This window comes from Macrotis lagotis, chromosome X, assembly GCF_037893015.1.
Source record: "Macrotis lagotis isolate mMagLag1 chromosome X, bilby.v1.9.chrom.fasta, whole genome shotgun sequence".
NCBI classification, from domain to species: Eukaryota; Metazoa; Chordata; class Mammalia; order Peramelemorphia; family Peramelidae; genus Macrotis; species Macrotis lagotis.
This window is the reverse complement of record NC_133666.1, coordinates 431,430,646-431,449,056: the sequence shown is the minus strand read 5'-3', so window position 1 is coordinate 431,449,056 and position 18,411 is coordinate 431,430,646. Positions and strand designations below refer to the sequence as shown.

Sequence of the window (18,411 nt, the reverse complement as noted above, 5' to 3'; positions counted from 1 at the left end):
AAGAATTAGTATTTTATTATAAATGAAACAATGTGAAAGTAAACCAAGGTCTTCTTTTTCATACTTAAAAATGTATTGAACATTTTAACATCAGAGTTTTTAGTGTTCTTTGAAGTTTAATTTATAAGAAAATATTCAAATCATGTGACATATATTCAGACTTGAGAATATAAGGGGAAATAGTATTTGTGTCAAGTGTTAAGATGTCTAACCTCTGTAGATTTATGTTGGCATCCTCATATTCATCAAATAACCTATTAAACTTGTCTATTTCTAAACTCTCACTTCTTCTCCCTTTCCTCTTGTTTTCCTCTCCTCTTCCTACTTCTCTGTATGCCTGTCTGTCTTTCTGTTTCTCTCTCTCTCTCTCTCTCTCTCTCTCTCTCTCTCTCTCTCTCTCTCTCTCTCTCTCTCTCAGACACACACACACACACACATCATCATCATCATAATCATCATCATCGTTATCAACCAATTGTCCTATTATTCCATATCTGAAGCCTCAATTAATTTGTACTAATTTGTACTACGTGTAATTCTCTGTTTTAAAATCAACTGGGCACACATATCAGGATCATGCTGATTCTCCTCCCATATATAATAGGAAATAGTGCTTATGAGACAGTATTTTTCACTAACCCTCTTTCATAATCATTCCTCTGATATGTTGAAGATAGTAGAAAAAAAAGGAAAATTGTCAGATGAAAATAAATTAAAAAAACAAAGCTGGTGTACTCATGATTATAATACAGATTAAAATACACCAAAGATCATATAATAATATTGTATAATTGTATAATATTGTATAATAATATATTATTTGGCTAGGAGAAATATAAAACACTTTATCTCAACCAGGAAGGGAGAAATTGCCTTTACTAAGGGGAATTTGCTTTCAGCAAACTCTATGGTTACAAGCACTAGAACTTAAGTGACATAATGAGTGAGTGAGTGTTTGTGTGTGTGTGTGTGTGTGTGTGTGTGTTTGTGTGTGTGTGCATGTTTGTATATAGTTGAGTGAGAGTAGGATAGTAACTTCTTCTAAATGTCTGCAACTTGGAGATTTCCAGTAGCAATTTAAAAGTCTATGCTTGCTTCATTCAACCACCTCTGTCATTGTCTTCATTAACTTTAATGTGTATCTCTACTTATTCGAGCATGTAGCATCATGCGCAATATTTGCCAAGGCAATCAGGAGTTCTATATCCTTCCATGTACTGTCTCACATCTGCAGTGTGTTCTATATGTAATACACAGATTTGGAGGTGGAAGGGACTTTAAAGGTCATCTGGTCCAATTTCCTCATTTTGTAGCTGAGGAAAGAGGTCTGATAATGCTAAGTGACTTGTAAAAAATCACACAGGTAATTAGAATCATAGGTGAGATTAGAACTCATGTCCTTTAATTCCAGAGACACTATTTTTTCTATAATAACATGCCCTTGTTATTATTATTATTATTTTATTAAACTTTATATAATGCTTTTAGATTTGGAGGACATTTTGTTTAATTACCTAATTTGTACAACAATCCTATAAAATAGATGCTCTATGGGTATATTTCCAAGCACTAGGAAGTGACTAGATGGAGAAGGTGATGATAGAAGAACCAGTCTGGTCAAAAAATATGGGAAAGATGTGCTCAAGAGTACATGTGGGGGGGGCAGGTGGCTAAGTGGCAGCTAGGTGGTGACTAGGTGGTGGCTAGGTGGCACAATGGATAGAGCACCAGCCAGGAGGACCTGAGTGGAAATCTGGCCTCAGATACTTAATAATTGCCTAGCTGTGTGACCTTGGGCAAGTTACTTAACCCCATTGCCTAGCAAAAAACAAACACACAAAAAAAGTACATGTAGAAGCATAAACCTTGACCAAAAAACCAAAAGGTAACTTCTCCCTGGAAATTAAAACAAAGGAAGAGATATTAGACAATGATGTGACGTGATTGTGATATGAAGCAAAGAGAAGAAGAAGTTTACAGTAAGGTAAACTCTCATTTTGCAGATAAGGAAGGACATTTAATATGAAATCTTGGCTTTCAAAAGGTCATAAAGTTAAAAAATTACAGAGTCAAGAGTTGAACTTAGACTTTTCTGACTTCAAGTCAAAAAACATAAAATATTTTCCTAAAATCAGGTATGATAGTATGATCCTAGATCTAGAAAATGAGAACTTTAATGTTTTGGGGGAAAATTCAATTTCTTCCCCCAAGTTTTTCTCTTTGTTAATATTCAGTCTAAGCAATTGTCAAAAATGAAATAGTAATGCCCCTTCCTACTTGAAACTATACAACTTTGTCACATTTCAGGTACACAATTATTATTTTTCTTGATCAAGACAATAGCTTTTGTCTATGGCTTCTGTTTTTTAAATGGTGATTTATATGCAAATTTTTCACTAACTAGGCAAAAAAAATATAGGGATGTTATACGGTTATTTTGAAATCCCAAAAAGGACAAAGTAAGCCCATTTTGGTCTTAGTTAACATTCATGACAACCAAACTAAATTTCCATTGAAGTTATAACTGAATATGTCATTGTTTCCTTAGAGGCTAAATTGGGCCTTACTATGTGAATAAATTTTTAATATCAGGATCAGTCAGTTAACTTTCAGAGATATTCCCTGCTAATAGAATCACAGGCATTAAGGAGAGTAATGTGTAAGAGATATGGAATAGTAAGATGAAGACAAGTTATGAAGAGAATTAATGACTGAACAGAGAAATTTATTTTTGTTCCCATAGGTATTAGAGAACCAATGATTTTATTAAGTAGCAGGAAGGAGGGAATATCATGGTCAGGTCTATGCTTTAGAAAAAATCATTTTTTCAGTTGCATAGATCAGAAGTAGAGAAGCTCATTTAAAATGTTTTGCAATAGTTTAAGGAATAGGTAACAAGTGTCTGAAATAGGGCTCAATATAGAGAAAATGGTATGCACGCTAAAAATATTGGGGTGGTAAAATGACTAAGTGTGACAATAGTTGGAATCTCTGGAGTCAAGTATAAGTGGGATAACAATACAGAGATTTTGAGCCAATGTTTACTTGGAATATATTGGTACTCTCAGAAGTAATAGAAAAGTTTAGGAAACTTTTGATTTGAGGGGAAAGAAAATTAGTTCCATTCTGACAATGTTACTTGATATATCTACAGAATATCCAGCATGAAATGGTAATGTAGGTTTTGATTTCAGAAGATAAACTATGACTGGGTGTATAGATATGAAAATCAGTTGAATAGAAATAATAATTGAACATGTCAGCTGATGAAGTCACAGTGAGATGATAAAGAATGAAAAAAGAAGAGAACCATGACAAAGTTTGGAAGTTCACTTTCAGTTTGTGGATATGACTTAGATAATAATACATCAAAAGAACCTGAGAAGGGTTGTTCATAGAAAGGAGTCAAGAGAAAGCATTGCAATGAAAACCCAGGAAAGAGATTATTTAGGAAATGAGGATGTTGAACAGTGTCAAATGCAGCTGAAAAGTCAAGAAAGATGAGAACTAAGGAAAGGCAATTAATGCACATTGACAAGTTTGAAAAGAGCAGTTGAAGTTGACTCATGAGATTGGAAGTCATAAAGCAGAGATCTTAGAAGAAGGTGGGAGAAAAACAATTGATCAATGAGTGTATTTTTTGAGAAATTTGACTGAGAAATAGAGAGATATATCATGATGATTAATGATGATATTAGAATTTAGTTAAGATTTTTTCTTAAGGATGAGGGAGTTTGGGGTGTTCTAAGCAGGAAGTGACTAGATGGAGAGAGATGAAAAATTTTTAGATAGGAGTACCAATCTGGCTAAAAACAAGGGTTGAATGTTCATGAATATATATATATATATAGATAGATATAGAGATAGAGATAGAGATAGAGATAGAGATAGAGATAGAGATAGAGATAGAGATAAAGTTTTAGAGCATGCCAAAAAACAAAGGCTAACTTCTTCCCTGGGAATCAAGGCAAAGGAAAAGATATTAAAGAATGAGGAGAAGTGATTGTGATTTGAAACAAAGATGAGAAGTTTATCCTGAATAGCTTTTATTTACTTGGAAAAAATCATGATTGAGAGTCATGGAAGAGATGATATGGAAAATTTGAAATATGAGCAATTTGGAAAAGTTGTAATAATGAGTCTGATATGGAATCAACTAGGGAAGACAAAAAGGAATGATTTATAGTGGAGACCCTGGCCATAAATGATTAGATTTTTGTATTCTTAGGATAGTTGCATGATTTCCTTCAATCAGTTGAACAATGGCACATATATGACAGACGAGAGAAGTTAGGAACAATCCAGGATCAGATTTTGGCAAGATATGAATATTTATTGAAAAGGGGGACAAGAGATTTAAGAAAAGTAGTATAAAATTACATTAGGTGCTGAGATAGGAAAAGAAAAGAGATTATATCTAGAACATAGGTGATGGACTGAGAAGCACTGAGTGGAGGAGAGATTGGAAGTCATAGTGAGTTCAGAGAATGAATTTAGGAGGAATAATTCATAATGATGTGAACTGAAACATGTTGGGATATATATATATATATATATATATATATATATATAAAATCATTGCTGGTGTCATGGAGGTGGAATAGAATAGGTCATAAGAGTTGAGTGGATTGAGGAATTAATTAGGGTATTTGAAGGGCCATGAACCTGTGGTTTGAAGTCACTTAGTATGAAACCAAGAGTTGAAGTAGACATGGAAAATGAAACATAGGCACTGAACTTAGTAAGAAAGTAAGGAGAATGTTTTGGGTGTTGTTTGAAAAGAGCTATCAAGGTCTGAATTGGATATTCAATTCAGAAAGAATGAACTTCAAAGAACGAGAATTTGCTTAGTGATATTAATTGAAGAAAAGTCTGCAAGTAGGTCTAAGGAGCAAGGAATAAGACAGATTGACCTCTTATACAGTTACTTATAACTAGTGTCATAAGGGACATCAGAGATCATTTAGTCTAACCCAAATTCGTAAAAGGTTGAGAGTCAAAACATTTTTGACATGTCTAGCCAGCCCTTGTTTATAGTCATCAAGTAAAGGGACTCCCACCTTTCTAAGCAGCTTATTATAATCTTAGAGCTCCAATTATAAAACAGTTCCTTCTTATATCGACCCTAAATTTTCCACAATTATACATCTGCATACTGTTCATGCCTACATACTGAACATGTTTAATCTTTTTTTTCATATGTTGTTATTGTTCAATCATTTCAGTCATGTTTGGCTTTGTGACTCCTTTTAGGTCTTCTTGGCAAAGATACTAAAGAAGTTTGCCATTTCCTTCACTTGTTCATTTTACAGATGAGGAAACTGAAGCAAACAAGGTTAGTGATTTGACCAGGGTCACCCAGTTAGTAAATGTCTGAGGCAGGATTTGAACTTAGGGAGCTATCTTTTTCACTTCAGGTCCAGAACACTATCCACTGGGCCACCTATTGATCCATGATATTTCCCACATGACAGTCCTGAGGATCACTGAAGCTACCTATTGAAGCATTTCCTTTCTCAGTGTTTAGACCCTCAGATTAGACCATTCCTTTAGCTATTCTTAACTTGGCATGAATTTGATCCTTCCCTAACCTTGTTTCCATGGAATCTACAAATGACTTGCATGCAGTACCTCCCTGCTCTTTAAGTTCAAACATAAAGGCATCTATTATTTAAGGACATTTTGAAGTATTCTATTCTTTTGTTTTTGTTTTTGTTTTTAGGTTTTTGCAAGGCAAATGGAGTTAAGTGGCTTGCCCAAGGCCACAGGGCTAGGTAATTATTAAGTCTCTGAGGTCAGATTTGAACCCAGGTACTCCTGACTCCAAGTCATCTAGCCGCCCCTGAAATATTCTGTTCTTAAAGTCAAATTAGCTTTTTTTTTGACTTGGGGATATTTATTACTGCTTCAAGTAATCTGAATTAAATCTAAAATATGATTTTTCTTTCTTTTTTCCTTTTCATTCTCACCACTCTCAAATTATAATTTCATAGATGATTTGTTTCTTAGAGAATGTTATTATAATTGGTAGTATTAATACTATTATTATCATTAATAAAATATTATTATAAAAGACTGATTTTTTTTTAATTTGTAGAGCTAAAGGATATAAGAGGAAAGGTGGATTGTGGAATTATTTAAAGATATGTAGGAAAAGAGTCACAATACTCACATATAATCCAGATTTTTGGCACTATTAAAATGTACTGCATTATAATTTTTCTTTCACGTTTCAAAAAATTTGAATATTTTTCAAAATTATTAAAACTCACAGACATCTTTCCCCATAACCATATTCATCAAGGGAAAATTAAAAGCATTTTGAGGTCTTAAAAAATATAGGTGTAGATAGGTAAACTTGACTCTAAAGAAACAATGAGAATATTTGCTTTTATATAGGATCATAGATTTAGGACCAAAAGAGACTTTATAGCTTACCTACTCTAACTCCTTCATTATACGGAGGAGGAAACTGAGCCCCAAGGAATTAGAAGGAATTTCAGAGGTTTGTTAGAAATGTCAGAAATGGGATTTGAACCAGGTTTTTCAACCTCTAATTTCTACCATGCCACATTGCATCTTCTCATGCCTTCTTTCTTTGTATAGGTTAGTGAGTGTAGAAGAATTCATAAACTGTCAGTAACTGAATTTTCTTGAAATATTTTTGTTTTTCTTTCTTTTTTGATTTTTAATTATGAGATGACCCTCTGGGGAAAGGAGAAGTCCCTTGATGAATATGGTTGGGGAAAGATGTCTGTGAACTTTAATAATTTTGAAAAATATTCAACTTTTTTTGAAAGGTGAAAGAAAAATTATAATGCAGTATATTTTAATAATGCCAAAAATCTGGATTATGTATGAATGTTGTGGTTCTCTTCCTACATACTTTTAAATATTTTATAATCTACCTTTTATTTAACATCCTTATATTTTAGTGATATAAAAAGAAAATATGTCCATAATTTTTATACAAATAAAGAAATTTTGCAGGGTATAAGACAAGTAAAAGTGAAAAAAATTTCATCATTAGGCCTATGTATGAATGTGTGTGTATATGTATGTATGTGTCTGTGTGTGCATGTGTGTGTGCATGCATGTGTGTGTATGTGAAAGACAGACGACTGACAGAAAGACAGACAAATTGAGGCAGATATGGGGAGAGAGAGACAGGGACTGTGACAGGGGCAAATACTGAGACAGAGACTGAATCAGAGAAAGAAGTATATAGATTGAGCAAATGGGAGTAGAATTGATTGGATTTGTGCATTTAATATCTGTAAGTCTATATTAATTGATTTTGCTTTGAAATTTAAAATTTTGTAAGATTTTAAAATAAAAACAAAAATAATTTAGGTAGAAGTATTTTAGTAAAATAGTGGATATACTGCTACAGCTATATTCATAATCCCTGTTCTTAATTCTCTGTGATGAATATGTTGTAAGGATTAATTGATATATTCAATTATAAATTATAGTCAAGTTCATACTATGATACCTCAGTAACTGTGTGATCCCCAAATATATCAATATTTCCTTAAACATTGCAAATTTTAACCCATCCATAAGTGCTTTTCCTGCTTGATCCTTTTCCATATTATTTCAGAATGAAAAAGATTCATCATCAATAGCTTCCACTTGATATAGCATCATCTAATGAAGAAGTAGAGAAAAAATGTCTCCTATCTTTTGTGGTCCCCCTTCTGCTTTTGTATTGGAGGCAGAATAACAAAATGGATACTGAGGGTGCAAAGAAGTACATCATCTTTGTTGTTCTTATTTGTTTTTTAGTCATATTCAACTCGATGGGACCCCATTTGGGATTTTCTTGGTAGAGATTCTAGAGCGGTTTGCTGTTTCTTCTCCAGCTTATTTTACATATGAGGAACTGAGGCAAATAGGGTTAAGTGATTTGACTATGATTACACAGCAAGTCTGAGGCTGGAGTTGAACCCAGGTCTTTCTCACTCCAGGATTGATGCTCTATCCTACTATGCCAACTAGTAGCCCTATACACCATATTTAGATAGTCTTTGAACATTGATTTTGCTTTTTACTACCTTCATCATGATACATTATATATTGATGGATGAGTAAAAAAGATCACTAGAACTAAAAATTTTCACTAAAATTTCAATTTCAATAATTGTCAAACATCCATTTTAGTATTTTTTAAAGAAACTTTTTGTATCCTGATTTTTTTTCCTGTACAAAGCAATAACTGACAGTTTTCTGATATTTTCCTAAATGTGTTAAATGATATTGTCATTAGTATCACTTTATAGTATGGATTTTTGTGAATGTGCTTTTACTGATATTACTAAACTTTTGCACCGAATGCATGAAAATTCTCTAATTAATTACCAAAAATTTTTATATGCAGCCTACAATTTATAAATAATCTATATTATAAAAAGTTTATTTGTAAGCCTGATGTTTGAAATTTGTCAGTGTCTTCTAAAAAGAAACAAGTTCTAGTCTAAGCTAGCTCCCCAGAAAACTCTTTTCTTTTCTACCGAGGACAAATCTGATCTCTCTACTGTCATTGTAGGTTATTTCAGATTCAGGTTTCTCCTCTCATATATGAGAATACATATTATAAATTCCTTCTTCTGCTAACTCTGAAGAAAACTCATAAAGTTTTTTTAATTTAATTTTCTAAGACTTTTCCTTCTAGCAATATATGCAGAAACAGAAAAAAGGTTATTTTAAAGGTAGAAGCTCAAAAATTTCCAAAGGCTTCAAAATATCACACTGTTAATTATTATATTCATGATTATATAAGAGGAAATAGATCTTAATCTTTTTAAGCAGCAATATCTTCATCTTTGTTTTTGAGAAATCCAGCCAATTTTTCAATAGTTTTTTTTAAATGTCAGGACTGGTTCTCTTAAATCATTTTTCTTTCCATACATTAAAAACCCTTCATTTTCATTCTCATTTCCTCCCTTCATTGTTTTCTTTTAGAAATTTTTTTCATAGTCCATCAGGAGTAAATTCCTTGGGGGAAAAGTTAGGAGATGGGAAGAGAAGAAATGGGAGGAGTAGATTGCTTGTTTCAGAATTGGATGAAACCATAGCCACTGAGGAATTAAAGATGCTGTGCACCTTTATCATCAGCACTATTTTTGTGTTGGCCAATTTTCAACCAATCCCTCAACAAAATGATCTGAGAAAAAAAATTCTCTATCTTTAATTACTTGAAATTAAATAAACAAAACAAACTGCAACAAAAGTGGTCAACTGATGATAGAGCAGTAGTTTGATGACTGAACTTTTCCATCCCAAATTCAGAACACATGGTCTGATATGTGTTATTATTGTCATTGAAAGTACATTTTTTTTAATATTAGAAGTGAAGTTAAGAACATGTACTAAACTTGGAGTCAAAATACCTGAGTTTGAATCCTGCTTTTTTTTCCCCCTTAACCAACTATGTGGTCTTCTGTTTTATTCTTTCAGCTCAATAATTCTCAATTTCTTCACTTTAAAATTAAAGGACTGGACCAGATTATCTTTAAGATTCTTTAAAGCTCTAACATTCTATATCTCTAAAAATGAAGAGAATATTAGAAAACCTGGAACATAAATAACAAATATACCTCATATAGAATGATATGTAGATTCAACTATAATTATATTTGTTCTGCTCCATAGGGTACTGTTCTCCAAATATTTTTTGTCTATATTTATATCTTTGCCTGTGAGGCAACAAATTGTGTCTTCATGAATAAGTACTTAATACCCAGTACATTTTTTTCTCTCCCTTATAATGTAAAACACAAAACAAGTGTTAAATATTACTTAGAATAGTCATATTTTCATTGAGAGATTTAGATAAGAATATACTTTTTTTCATTTAACTCATTAATTTATTCATTTACATTGATTCAAAAACCTTAAGTAATCTTTTCTGATGACTAGATCCATTTACTATATACCATTTCACTAAATAGTTGTTTATTAAATAAATTATTTCCATCTATCAGTTTTCCTCCTAGAACCTAGTGGATATAAACTATAAAGGAATGATAGCAATACCTGATACTTATAAAATGCTTTAAAATTTTTTTCTTATGAAAACCCAGATAAGTAGATAGTATTTCCATATTAGCAAAAAGGAGAACTGAGATTCAGAGTAACAAAACTGATCACCCAGGGTCTCTAGGCTACTAAGTAATAAGTGACTAATTAATGTGGGATTCTTATCCTGATTTCTCATTCCTAGTTCATCTATTATGCCTATCTACATTGAGAGCTGGTTGTCAGGAAAGATGGTGGTTTTAGAATACAGAGTACCTTGTAGGACACTTTGAGTGACATGAAGACATTACTATGATGGAGAGTGGGATCTTTAAGAAATAGGGGAAAATTGAAAAAAAAAGTAGGGAACTCCTCCAAGTTAAAGTTCAGTAGGAATTTGCACAAAAAATTAATTCCATTAAGTGGAATATGTTCAAATTCACACTATTCAAAGTTATAATTATGCAGTTATGACAATTGGTTCCAATCCAATGGAAATGGGCAGTGCAAATGTGGCCAATTAACATTGTTCACATTAATCAAGAGCTACCCATATTTTAAAAATTTTTCTAGTTCTACCCTATACTATCATTATCTTATTCTTATTTTTCCTTTCTTTCCTCTATATCTTCCTCTTTTTTCTTCTCCTTGAACTCTTCATCCATCTGAAACTATAATGATCATCACTTCCAATATAACATAATATACTATCTTCATGAATTCCTAGTTTCAAACAAATCTGCATAGTTCTAAACAGCTGTATTATTTAGCACTAAATTTATTTCTGATTTAACTTTTAACAGAAATCACAATTATATTGTTTCTATAGATAAAATGGACTGTAAGATTTAAAACCTCAAAGTTTAAATGAACTCTTAGAAAATCATCAATAATTAAGTTAGTGTGTATATGAACATATATAAAAAATAACAGCAAAGTAAAGTCAGGCCTTTAGTGTTGTGAATTATTGGAGTTCATTGGAAAGTGAATTTTAGTGATGAATCTCATCCAGATTATTTTGGAAAATACCTTTATCAGCATATTAGAAAGGAGGAATAACCCATCATCAAGATTTCCTTCTGAACATATGCTTGATGTTTTGGGAAGGTGATTTCAAGATGCTTAGGCAGCATTACATAAAATATCCTTGTAATACTCTAGATTTCAATTTAGTTATAAAGATAAAAGAACTATGAAGCACCTGTGTACCCTGAGGAAGGAATTTCTGCAAAGAGAAGGCCTTAATGGCAATCTTTCCAGTGCATCCCATACATAATTCTTAAGGGGTTTATTAAAAGAAACAGAGCCCTTCAGGAATTCTTTCCTACTTAGGAGGAGTTTCATATTATAAAACTTAATAAAGTGAGATGTGAACACATTGCCAGATGTTTATCCTATTGCTTCTATCAAAGAAGAAAGGGGATTTTTATTTTAGAGGAAAATAGTCCTCAAGCATGCTCTCAAATACTAAAAGATAGGAAAATTCCATTGCACAAAGGATAAAATTTATCTTTCTTCTAAAGGCTTCAACTGTTTAACCTTGATTTTTCAGCATCTTAATCATAACTTACCAACAGTAGTTTAGTAAGAGATTTTAATTTTTAAAGCTATATTAGCTTTCAGATCATTTTGTTTAACTACTTTTTTGCTATTTAGATCATAAAGCATTCATTTTGCTTTTATATGATTTTGAAAGTGTATATATATATATATATTTAATATATTGAAATGTTGAAGCAATTAGTCACGAAATTCAGATGAACCATGAAATATATTTCTAAAAATCAATATAATTCATTCAAAACTGAATACAGTAATCTTGTAATTTAAATTAGTTAATGAACCTTCAGAAATAATTAACTTGATAAGAGGAAGTTACAGACAAATATAGGAAAATTAATTTATATTTCTGTCCCAAATAAGCAGTCTCCATTTAGCATGCTACTCTTGATTCTCCCCTCCCGCTCACTGAAAACATGGTAAATGGATTTTGTGAACTAATTGCTAATTTATAAATGTATTTTAAACTTTTCAAACAATCAATTATATTATTTTTACTTATATTCCAGGGGGGAGCAGAACATAACATTCCAGTTGTAATTTCAAAAATTTCCAAAGAACAAAGAGGTATGTGTTGATTTACCATTATATAGTAACTCTAACTACTTTCAAGTAGATCTTACAGCATGTTAAAAAATAAGAATCAAACTTAAGTATGTATGTCTTCTTTTAAAAACAGATGTTATAAGGCTTATAGGTAATTCCATAAACAAAAGTTCATTTTTCACTGCCCTAAATCTCTATGTTTATATATAGCTTCTCTCTCCACATTTTTTGGGGGGTTGGGTGTTGCAAGGCAATGACATTAAGTTACTTGCCCAACATCACACAACTAATAAATATCTAGTATCTAAGACTGGATTTGAACTTAGTTCTTCCTGAATTCAGGGTCAGTGCTCTGTCCACCGCATCACCCAACTGCCCCTCTTTCTACATTTTCCCCCTTGAGAGAGAGTTTCCTCTTTCATAACCAAAGTGTCAAGTACTTTTTCATATTTTTCTGGTAATCTAAGGAAACACTCTATATTTTTCCTTTTCCAGCATCACCCTGTATTAGAGAATTTCTCTGCCCTCCTCTTTCACAAATTCACTAGAGTTATTCACATAGTATATGGTTTGTAATTCTTCTCAGGTAACATATTCATTTAAGTGAGGACCTGCTGGAGATGGTGTAAAGAAAGAAATACCAACCTGTAAATCACGTGGGGAGAAAATTATATTTTTATAATAATAGCTTAAATATATATATGGCATTTAAAGTTTTACAAAGCACTTTACATATATTATCTCATTTGATCTGCATCATATTGTTAAGTAAATAATATTATTCATAGTTTATGGATGCAGAAACTAAGGCTGAAGGAACTTAAGTGATTTGTCTGTGTTTTTTTCATGCTAGCACATTTGAGGCAGGATTCAAACTCAGTACTCCCTCATTCCATTAACAAAGCTTTATTTAATATATATCACTAAACTTAAGGGAACAGAGATCTAAAAGTGGAGGAGACCTTGGAGGCCATTTAGTCTATTCACTCATTTCACAGAGTAAAAAAAACAAACAAACAAACTTGCATACAAGAAGAAAGTGATTTTTCAAAGTCACTCAAGTAATAATCAGTAGATAAAATTTAAACTTATGTCCCTTGACTTGAGAACCAGGCTCCTTCCATTGTATTTACTTTTTTGTTGTTTTTCCCCCTGATTCAGCTATCATGTAAAATTATATACTTTTGTCTTGCCTTTATCTTTTTTTGAAAATGGAAAAGTTCTTTATTCTCTTTTTCTCTTCTTTCTTTATAATTGGGTCAAGGAACTAGACCAGGATTACACAGCTAAGAAGTAAATGTCTGAGGTCAAATTTGAACTCAGGTCCTCCTGACTCCAAGGACAGTATTTTGTCCATTGCACCACTTAACTGTCCCTGGTTTCTTTTTCTTTTTTTTCCCTTAATTTTCAAATCATACTTTTTATCATTTAAAAATGAGCTTATTTGGAGGGGAAAAAAAAGGTGGGTTATAAGGACACAGCATATAAGTTTGATGACAAGCAAATCACTTCATAAAAAGGCAGCCAATGAAAACTGCTTATTTAGTGGTCATTGGGCAAGTCACTTAACCCTGAATGCCTTGCAACCAGGGGTATTTCCAATCTTCCTTATATGTGGCATGAATCTGGAGAAGAAAATGAGACTGACTATTTAGCACAGCACCCCCTCACTCCAATCCAATTCACATGTTTGTCATGGCATCACCTCCTTGATGTCACAATTTTCTTTGAAAACGAAGGACAAACATCATCAATGTTTAGATGGGATCTTAGAAGTCAATATGTCCAAAGATGCCTATTTACTAGATAAGGAACCTGAGATCCTTATTGGGTAAGTGGTTTTTCTCTAGTTAATAAATAAGTACATAGCTACAAAGTGCAAGAGGCAAGACTAAAAGCCTTGTATACTTTTTTAAAATTTCAAGTTCAAGGTTTTCCTTGAACATGCATGCTATTAACAGAATCTCAGCATTAAAGGGGACCACAGGGCGGCTAGGTGGCACAGTAGATAGAGCACTGGCCCTGGAGTCAGGAATACCTGAGTTCAAATCCAGCTTCAGACACTTAATAATTGCCTAACTGTGTGGCTTTGGGCAAGACACTTAGCCCCATTTGCCTTGAAAAAACCTAAAAAAAGGTGGGGGGGACCACAGAAATCATCTCTCATCTGAATCTGACTAATAACCTGGATGTGAATGTCTTCTAAAATGATCATACCGGTTTCTCTTGGAGAATTTCAGTGATGGGGAACTCTCTACTACATGAATAAACCCAATTCATTTTGGGAGGCAATTTTGAATATTTGAAGCTTAAACCTTTCAGTCTAATCATTCTTTATTTTTCAAAGCCAAGTTCAGATATTATATATTTAGACATACTTTGAAAGCTACTTGGCTGCCTTAGACTGAAAATCAGTGAAATTAGATAATGTCTAAAAAGAAGTTTAAAAGCCAATTCAACAGCTAGGGTATTAGAAACAAGAGTGTCAGAAATCTGAATAGATAAGACCATTTAAGAAAGCAGACTAAGAACTTGATTTCACTATCCAAATGGAATTGTCAAAAAATCATTTTCTATTCTAATGACTTTGTGGGGTGTATTGTATTACTTTGTTGAGCCAAAGTAAGAGATAAATAAATACATAAGAATGTTATATACATAAAATTTTATATTTGAGAAAACATTTTCCAAAAACTTTAATCAAAAAAAAGTTAATTGTTTTAAGAAGATTATCTTGATACCATTATATTTAATATTCTTTGTGATGCTGTGAAAAGAATACTAGTGGTTTGAAGTAAGAGGATTCAAGTTGGAACCTTACTTTACCACCTACTTCTGTACTTCAGTTTCTTCATTTATAAAATAATAGAATTGGATTATTTAAACTCTGAACTTTGATTTGTTTTGTTTTCTAGCTCTGGATGTATGATCCAATTGATAAAGTTTTATTTCAGCATGGCAAAAATTGCAGGAATAATTTGTTTTTCTCTACTGCAGCGGAACTTTCCGGACTGCTCTTTATAGGGGATGCCATTCTTCAGGTATGTAAACATCGTATACACACACACACACACACACACACACACACACACACACACACACACATATATATACATATATATATGTGTGTATATATATATATATATATATATAGGCTTAATTTATCTTTAAAAGAAAACTGTAAACTCAGTTTACAAGACAAAGAGCAAGACAATTTTTATTTTTAAATTTATTTTCATTTCAGATTAATGGAATAAATGTGAGAAAATGTAGACATGAAGAAGTGGTAAGTTTGTTTTTATGTTTCTTAATGAAAGAACATTTGTGTAAACAGGTGTTTGGTATGATATTGGAGATGGCTTCTTTTTTGTTCAGAATAGAAGTGTGGCATTTGCCAGTATCTTGCTCAAATCTCCATTCCATTGATTTTTTTTTCTGCCCTACTAGACCCTAATTGGTACACTATCACATAAAGAATATGGCTAGTTTTTATTGTGAACATTCATACCATTTTTTTTTATATTCATCAACCCAACATCTTTCTAAATGGGAGCTATTTTTCACTAGTTGATATTTATGGAGTGACCAAAAGAATTAACAGTCTGCTGAGGATAAGACTAACATTTGAAGGGTTTTTTTTCCCCTTTTGTTTCTTTTTTTGTTTGTTTGTTTTGTTTTTTATTATAGGGTGACCAAAGTTACTGCTGTTGAAGCTTTCTAAACCAAAGAGACAAATAGAAAAAAAATTATAAATATTTCTTTTTCCCTATATATATTTATTTATATAAATGTAGCACCACTCCCTTATGACTGTGACATTCTCGCAGTCATTACTATGGTGAAGTGAAAGGAAGGGAGTAATTTTGGAACCAAGCATTCTCCTCCCCTCCCTCCAAGAGATTATAATAATGCTGAATTTGGTAATAGATGAAGATACTGAGAGACAGGTCACTAAGATCCATCCTTCTTGTCTCGTCCCATAAATTGGTGAGAAATATAGATTCATGGCTGGAATGCTATAAAGAATGGGGTCCCAACTTTGATTGTCCAAGGTAGGAACTATATATAATGGTCAGGGCCAGCACCTGAGATATCAGGTCATGCCATCCAAGGTGCACCCCAATGCCAAATTCAACATCATAAATATTTGGGAATTATGGTTAAAACTCTTTGCTCATTTGCAAGAGTTAATTCTCATATCTTTATGTTTTCATGGTAAACTGTATAAGATATTAACAAGAGGGCTACCTGGGTTCAAATCCTTCATTTAATGCATATTATCTGTTTGACCTTCTAAAGTCACAGTTTCCTTTCTCAGAGTTTCCTCATCTGTAAAATGAGGACATTAAAGTAGATAACCTCTGATGTCCCTTCCCATTCTGGATTCATGATGTTATGGTAACTTTCTGGTGAGAATATCACTCTTTTTTCAGGAACCTTATAAAAGCATCCCAACATCCCCCCTCCCATTTTGGGAACCTGAAGGGATTATTTATATCATCTAAGACTGTCAGAAATCTCTGCTAGTTACTGATCTAGCCAGAAATGGGGTTAGGCATTCCTCAGGCATAAGAGATTAGCTTCCTGTGGATTCTTTATGTATATGTAGTGAGGCAGGAGGTGCATGCTGGGGTTTAGCTTTGCTCACTCTTCTAATGGAAAGATTTTGAGAATGCTAGAATGTTAATTCAGTTAAACGTTTTACTTTTGTTAGAAGCAGATAGTTTTGAAGCATTGACTGGAGTCTGAAGGTCTTTGAAAGCCCCTTTCTTGTCTTTTTTCATGTGAGAAAGTGTGGTAGTGATTTAATTTCTCTGGATCTCAATTTCCTTTTCTGCTAAATGAGCAGCTAAATGAGTAGCTCAATGAACTTCATTTATATAAATAAATATAGAGTGGGTAAAGGAAAAGGATAGAGTACTGTATCTGCAGTTAGGGTTCAAATATGGCCTCAGATACTTAACTAGCTGTATGACCCTGGGCAAGTCTCTTTACTCTGCTTCAGTTTCTTCATCTGTAAAATGAACTGAAGAAGAAAATGACAAATTATTCTATTATCTTTGTGAAGAAAGCCCAAATGACATCACAAATAATTATAACAGAAGAAAGAAAAAGATTGAACAATCACAAGTACAAAAATTAGAAGAAGAGATAGACGTCTCAATGGGCCTCAAAGTCAGAAAGACCTGAGTTCATTTGCAACCCCAGTCACTTACTAGCTATGTGACTCTGGACAAATGTTTGCTTTAATCCACTGGAGAAGGAAATAGCAAACCATTCCATTATTTTTGCCAAGAAAATCCCACAGACAGTACAGTCCCCAGGGTCATAAAGTCAGATACTACTGAATGACTGAACACCAATAAAATGAGAAGACTAGGTTAGATGTCCTCAGAGTTACCTTCAAGCTCCCAACCTAAGGTCTAGACATGGAATGGAAGAGCAAATTATTGGGGTGCACCTTGGATGCATTACCTGATATCTCAGGTGCTGGCCCTGACCATTATATATATATAGTTCCTACCTTGGACAACCTAAGTTGGGACCCCATTCTTTATAGCATTCCAGCCATGAATCTATATTTCTCACCAATTTATGGGACGAGACAAGAAGGATGGATCCTAGTGACCTGTCTCTCAGTATCTTCATCTATTACCAAATTCAGCATTATTATAAACTCTTGGAAGGAGGGAGGGGAATGCTTGGTTCCCAAATAGTCATGTATATTGATGATAGCCCAGTGGAATTTTGGGATATGAGAAATGATGGTAGGAGCTCATTCTCTTCAGCAAAATCTCAAACAATTTGCTTACAGGTACATTGCCTCTGAGTAGTTGCTGGAATATGTTTTATTTATTTGTATAAGAATATCACCTTTTAAGAAAGCTAACTCCTTAGGACGGAAAGCAATTAACTGAAAAAAAAATTCCAAACCTTAATATTTACCACATGTTCTATAAGGACAATATAACCTTATTACTACTTTCTAATGAAGACTATACTATGAAATTAAATTTAATGATGATAATAAAAGAAAAATATTTCAATTATAATTGTTTTTTACAGACTCTTTTCATTCAAGTATAATTCTCCTGCTAAAAAAAAAATTCTTCTTAATGCAGATTGGCATGCATTATTTAATTGATGGTCTGAGAGAATTTCCTGGGGCTAGTGAGAGGTGAAATCACTTTCTGGGATGACACAGTCAGTTATGTCTGACAGTTTATGAACCTATTTAGGATTTTCCTGGCAAAAAAAAAAAGAGTGGTTTGTCGTTTTCTTCCC

The 18,411-nt window shown here is 32.8% G+C and overlaps 1 protein-coding gene across 1 annotated transcript in view; it reads left to right on the top strand.

Moving 5' to 3' along the window:
• SNTG1 (syntrophin gamma 1) overlaps positions 1–18,411 on the top strand; it is a 536,013-nt gene that overhangs the window by 37,685 nt on the left and 479,917 nt on the right. Inside the window, exons 4-6 of the mRNA XM_074202064.1 lie at positions 12,090–12,147; positions 15,124–15,167; positions 15,371–15,412. Coding sequence (XP_074058165.1) covers positions 12,090–12,147; positions 15,124–15,167; positions 15,371–15,412 — 144 coding nt within the window. The remainder of the gene's footprint in view (positions 1–12,089; positions 12,148–15,123; positions 15,168–15,370; positions 15,413–18,411) is intronic.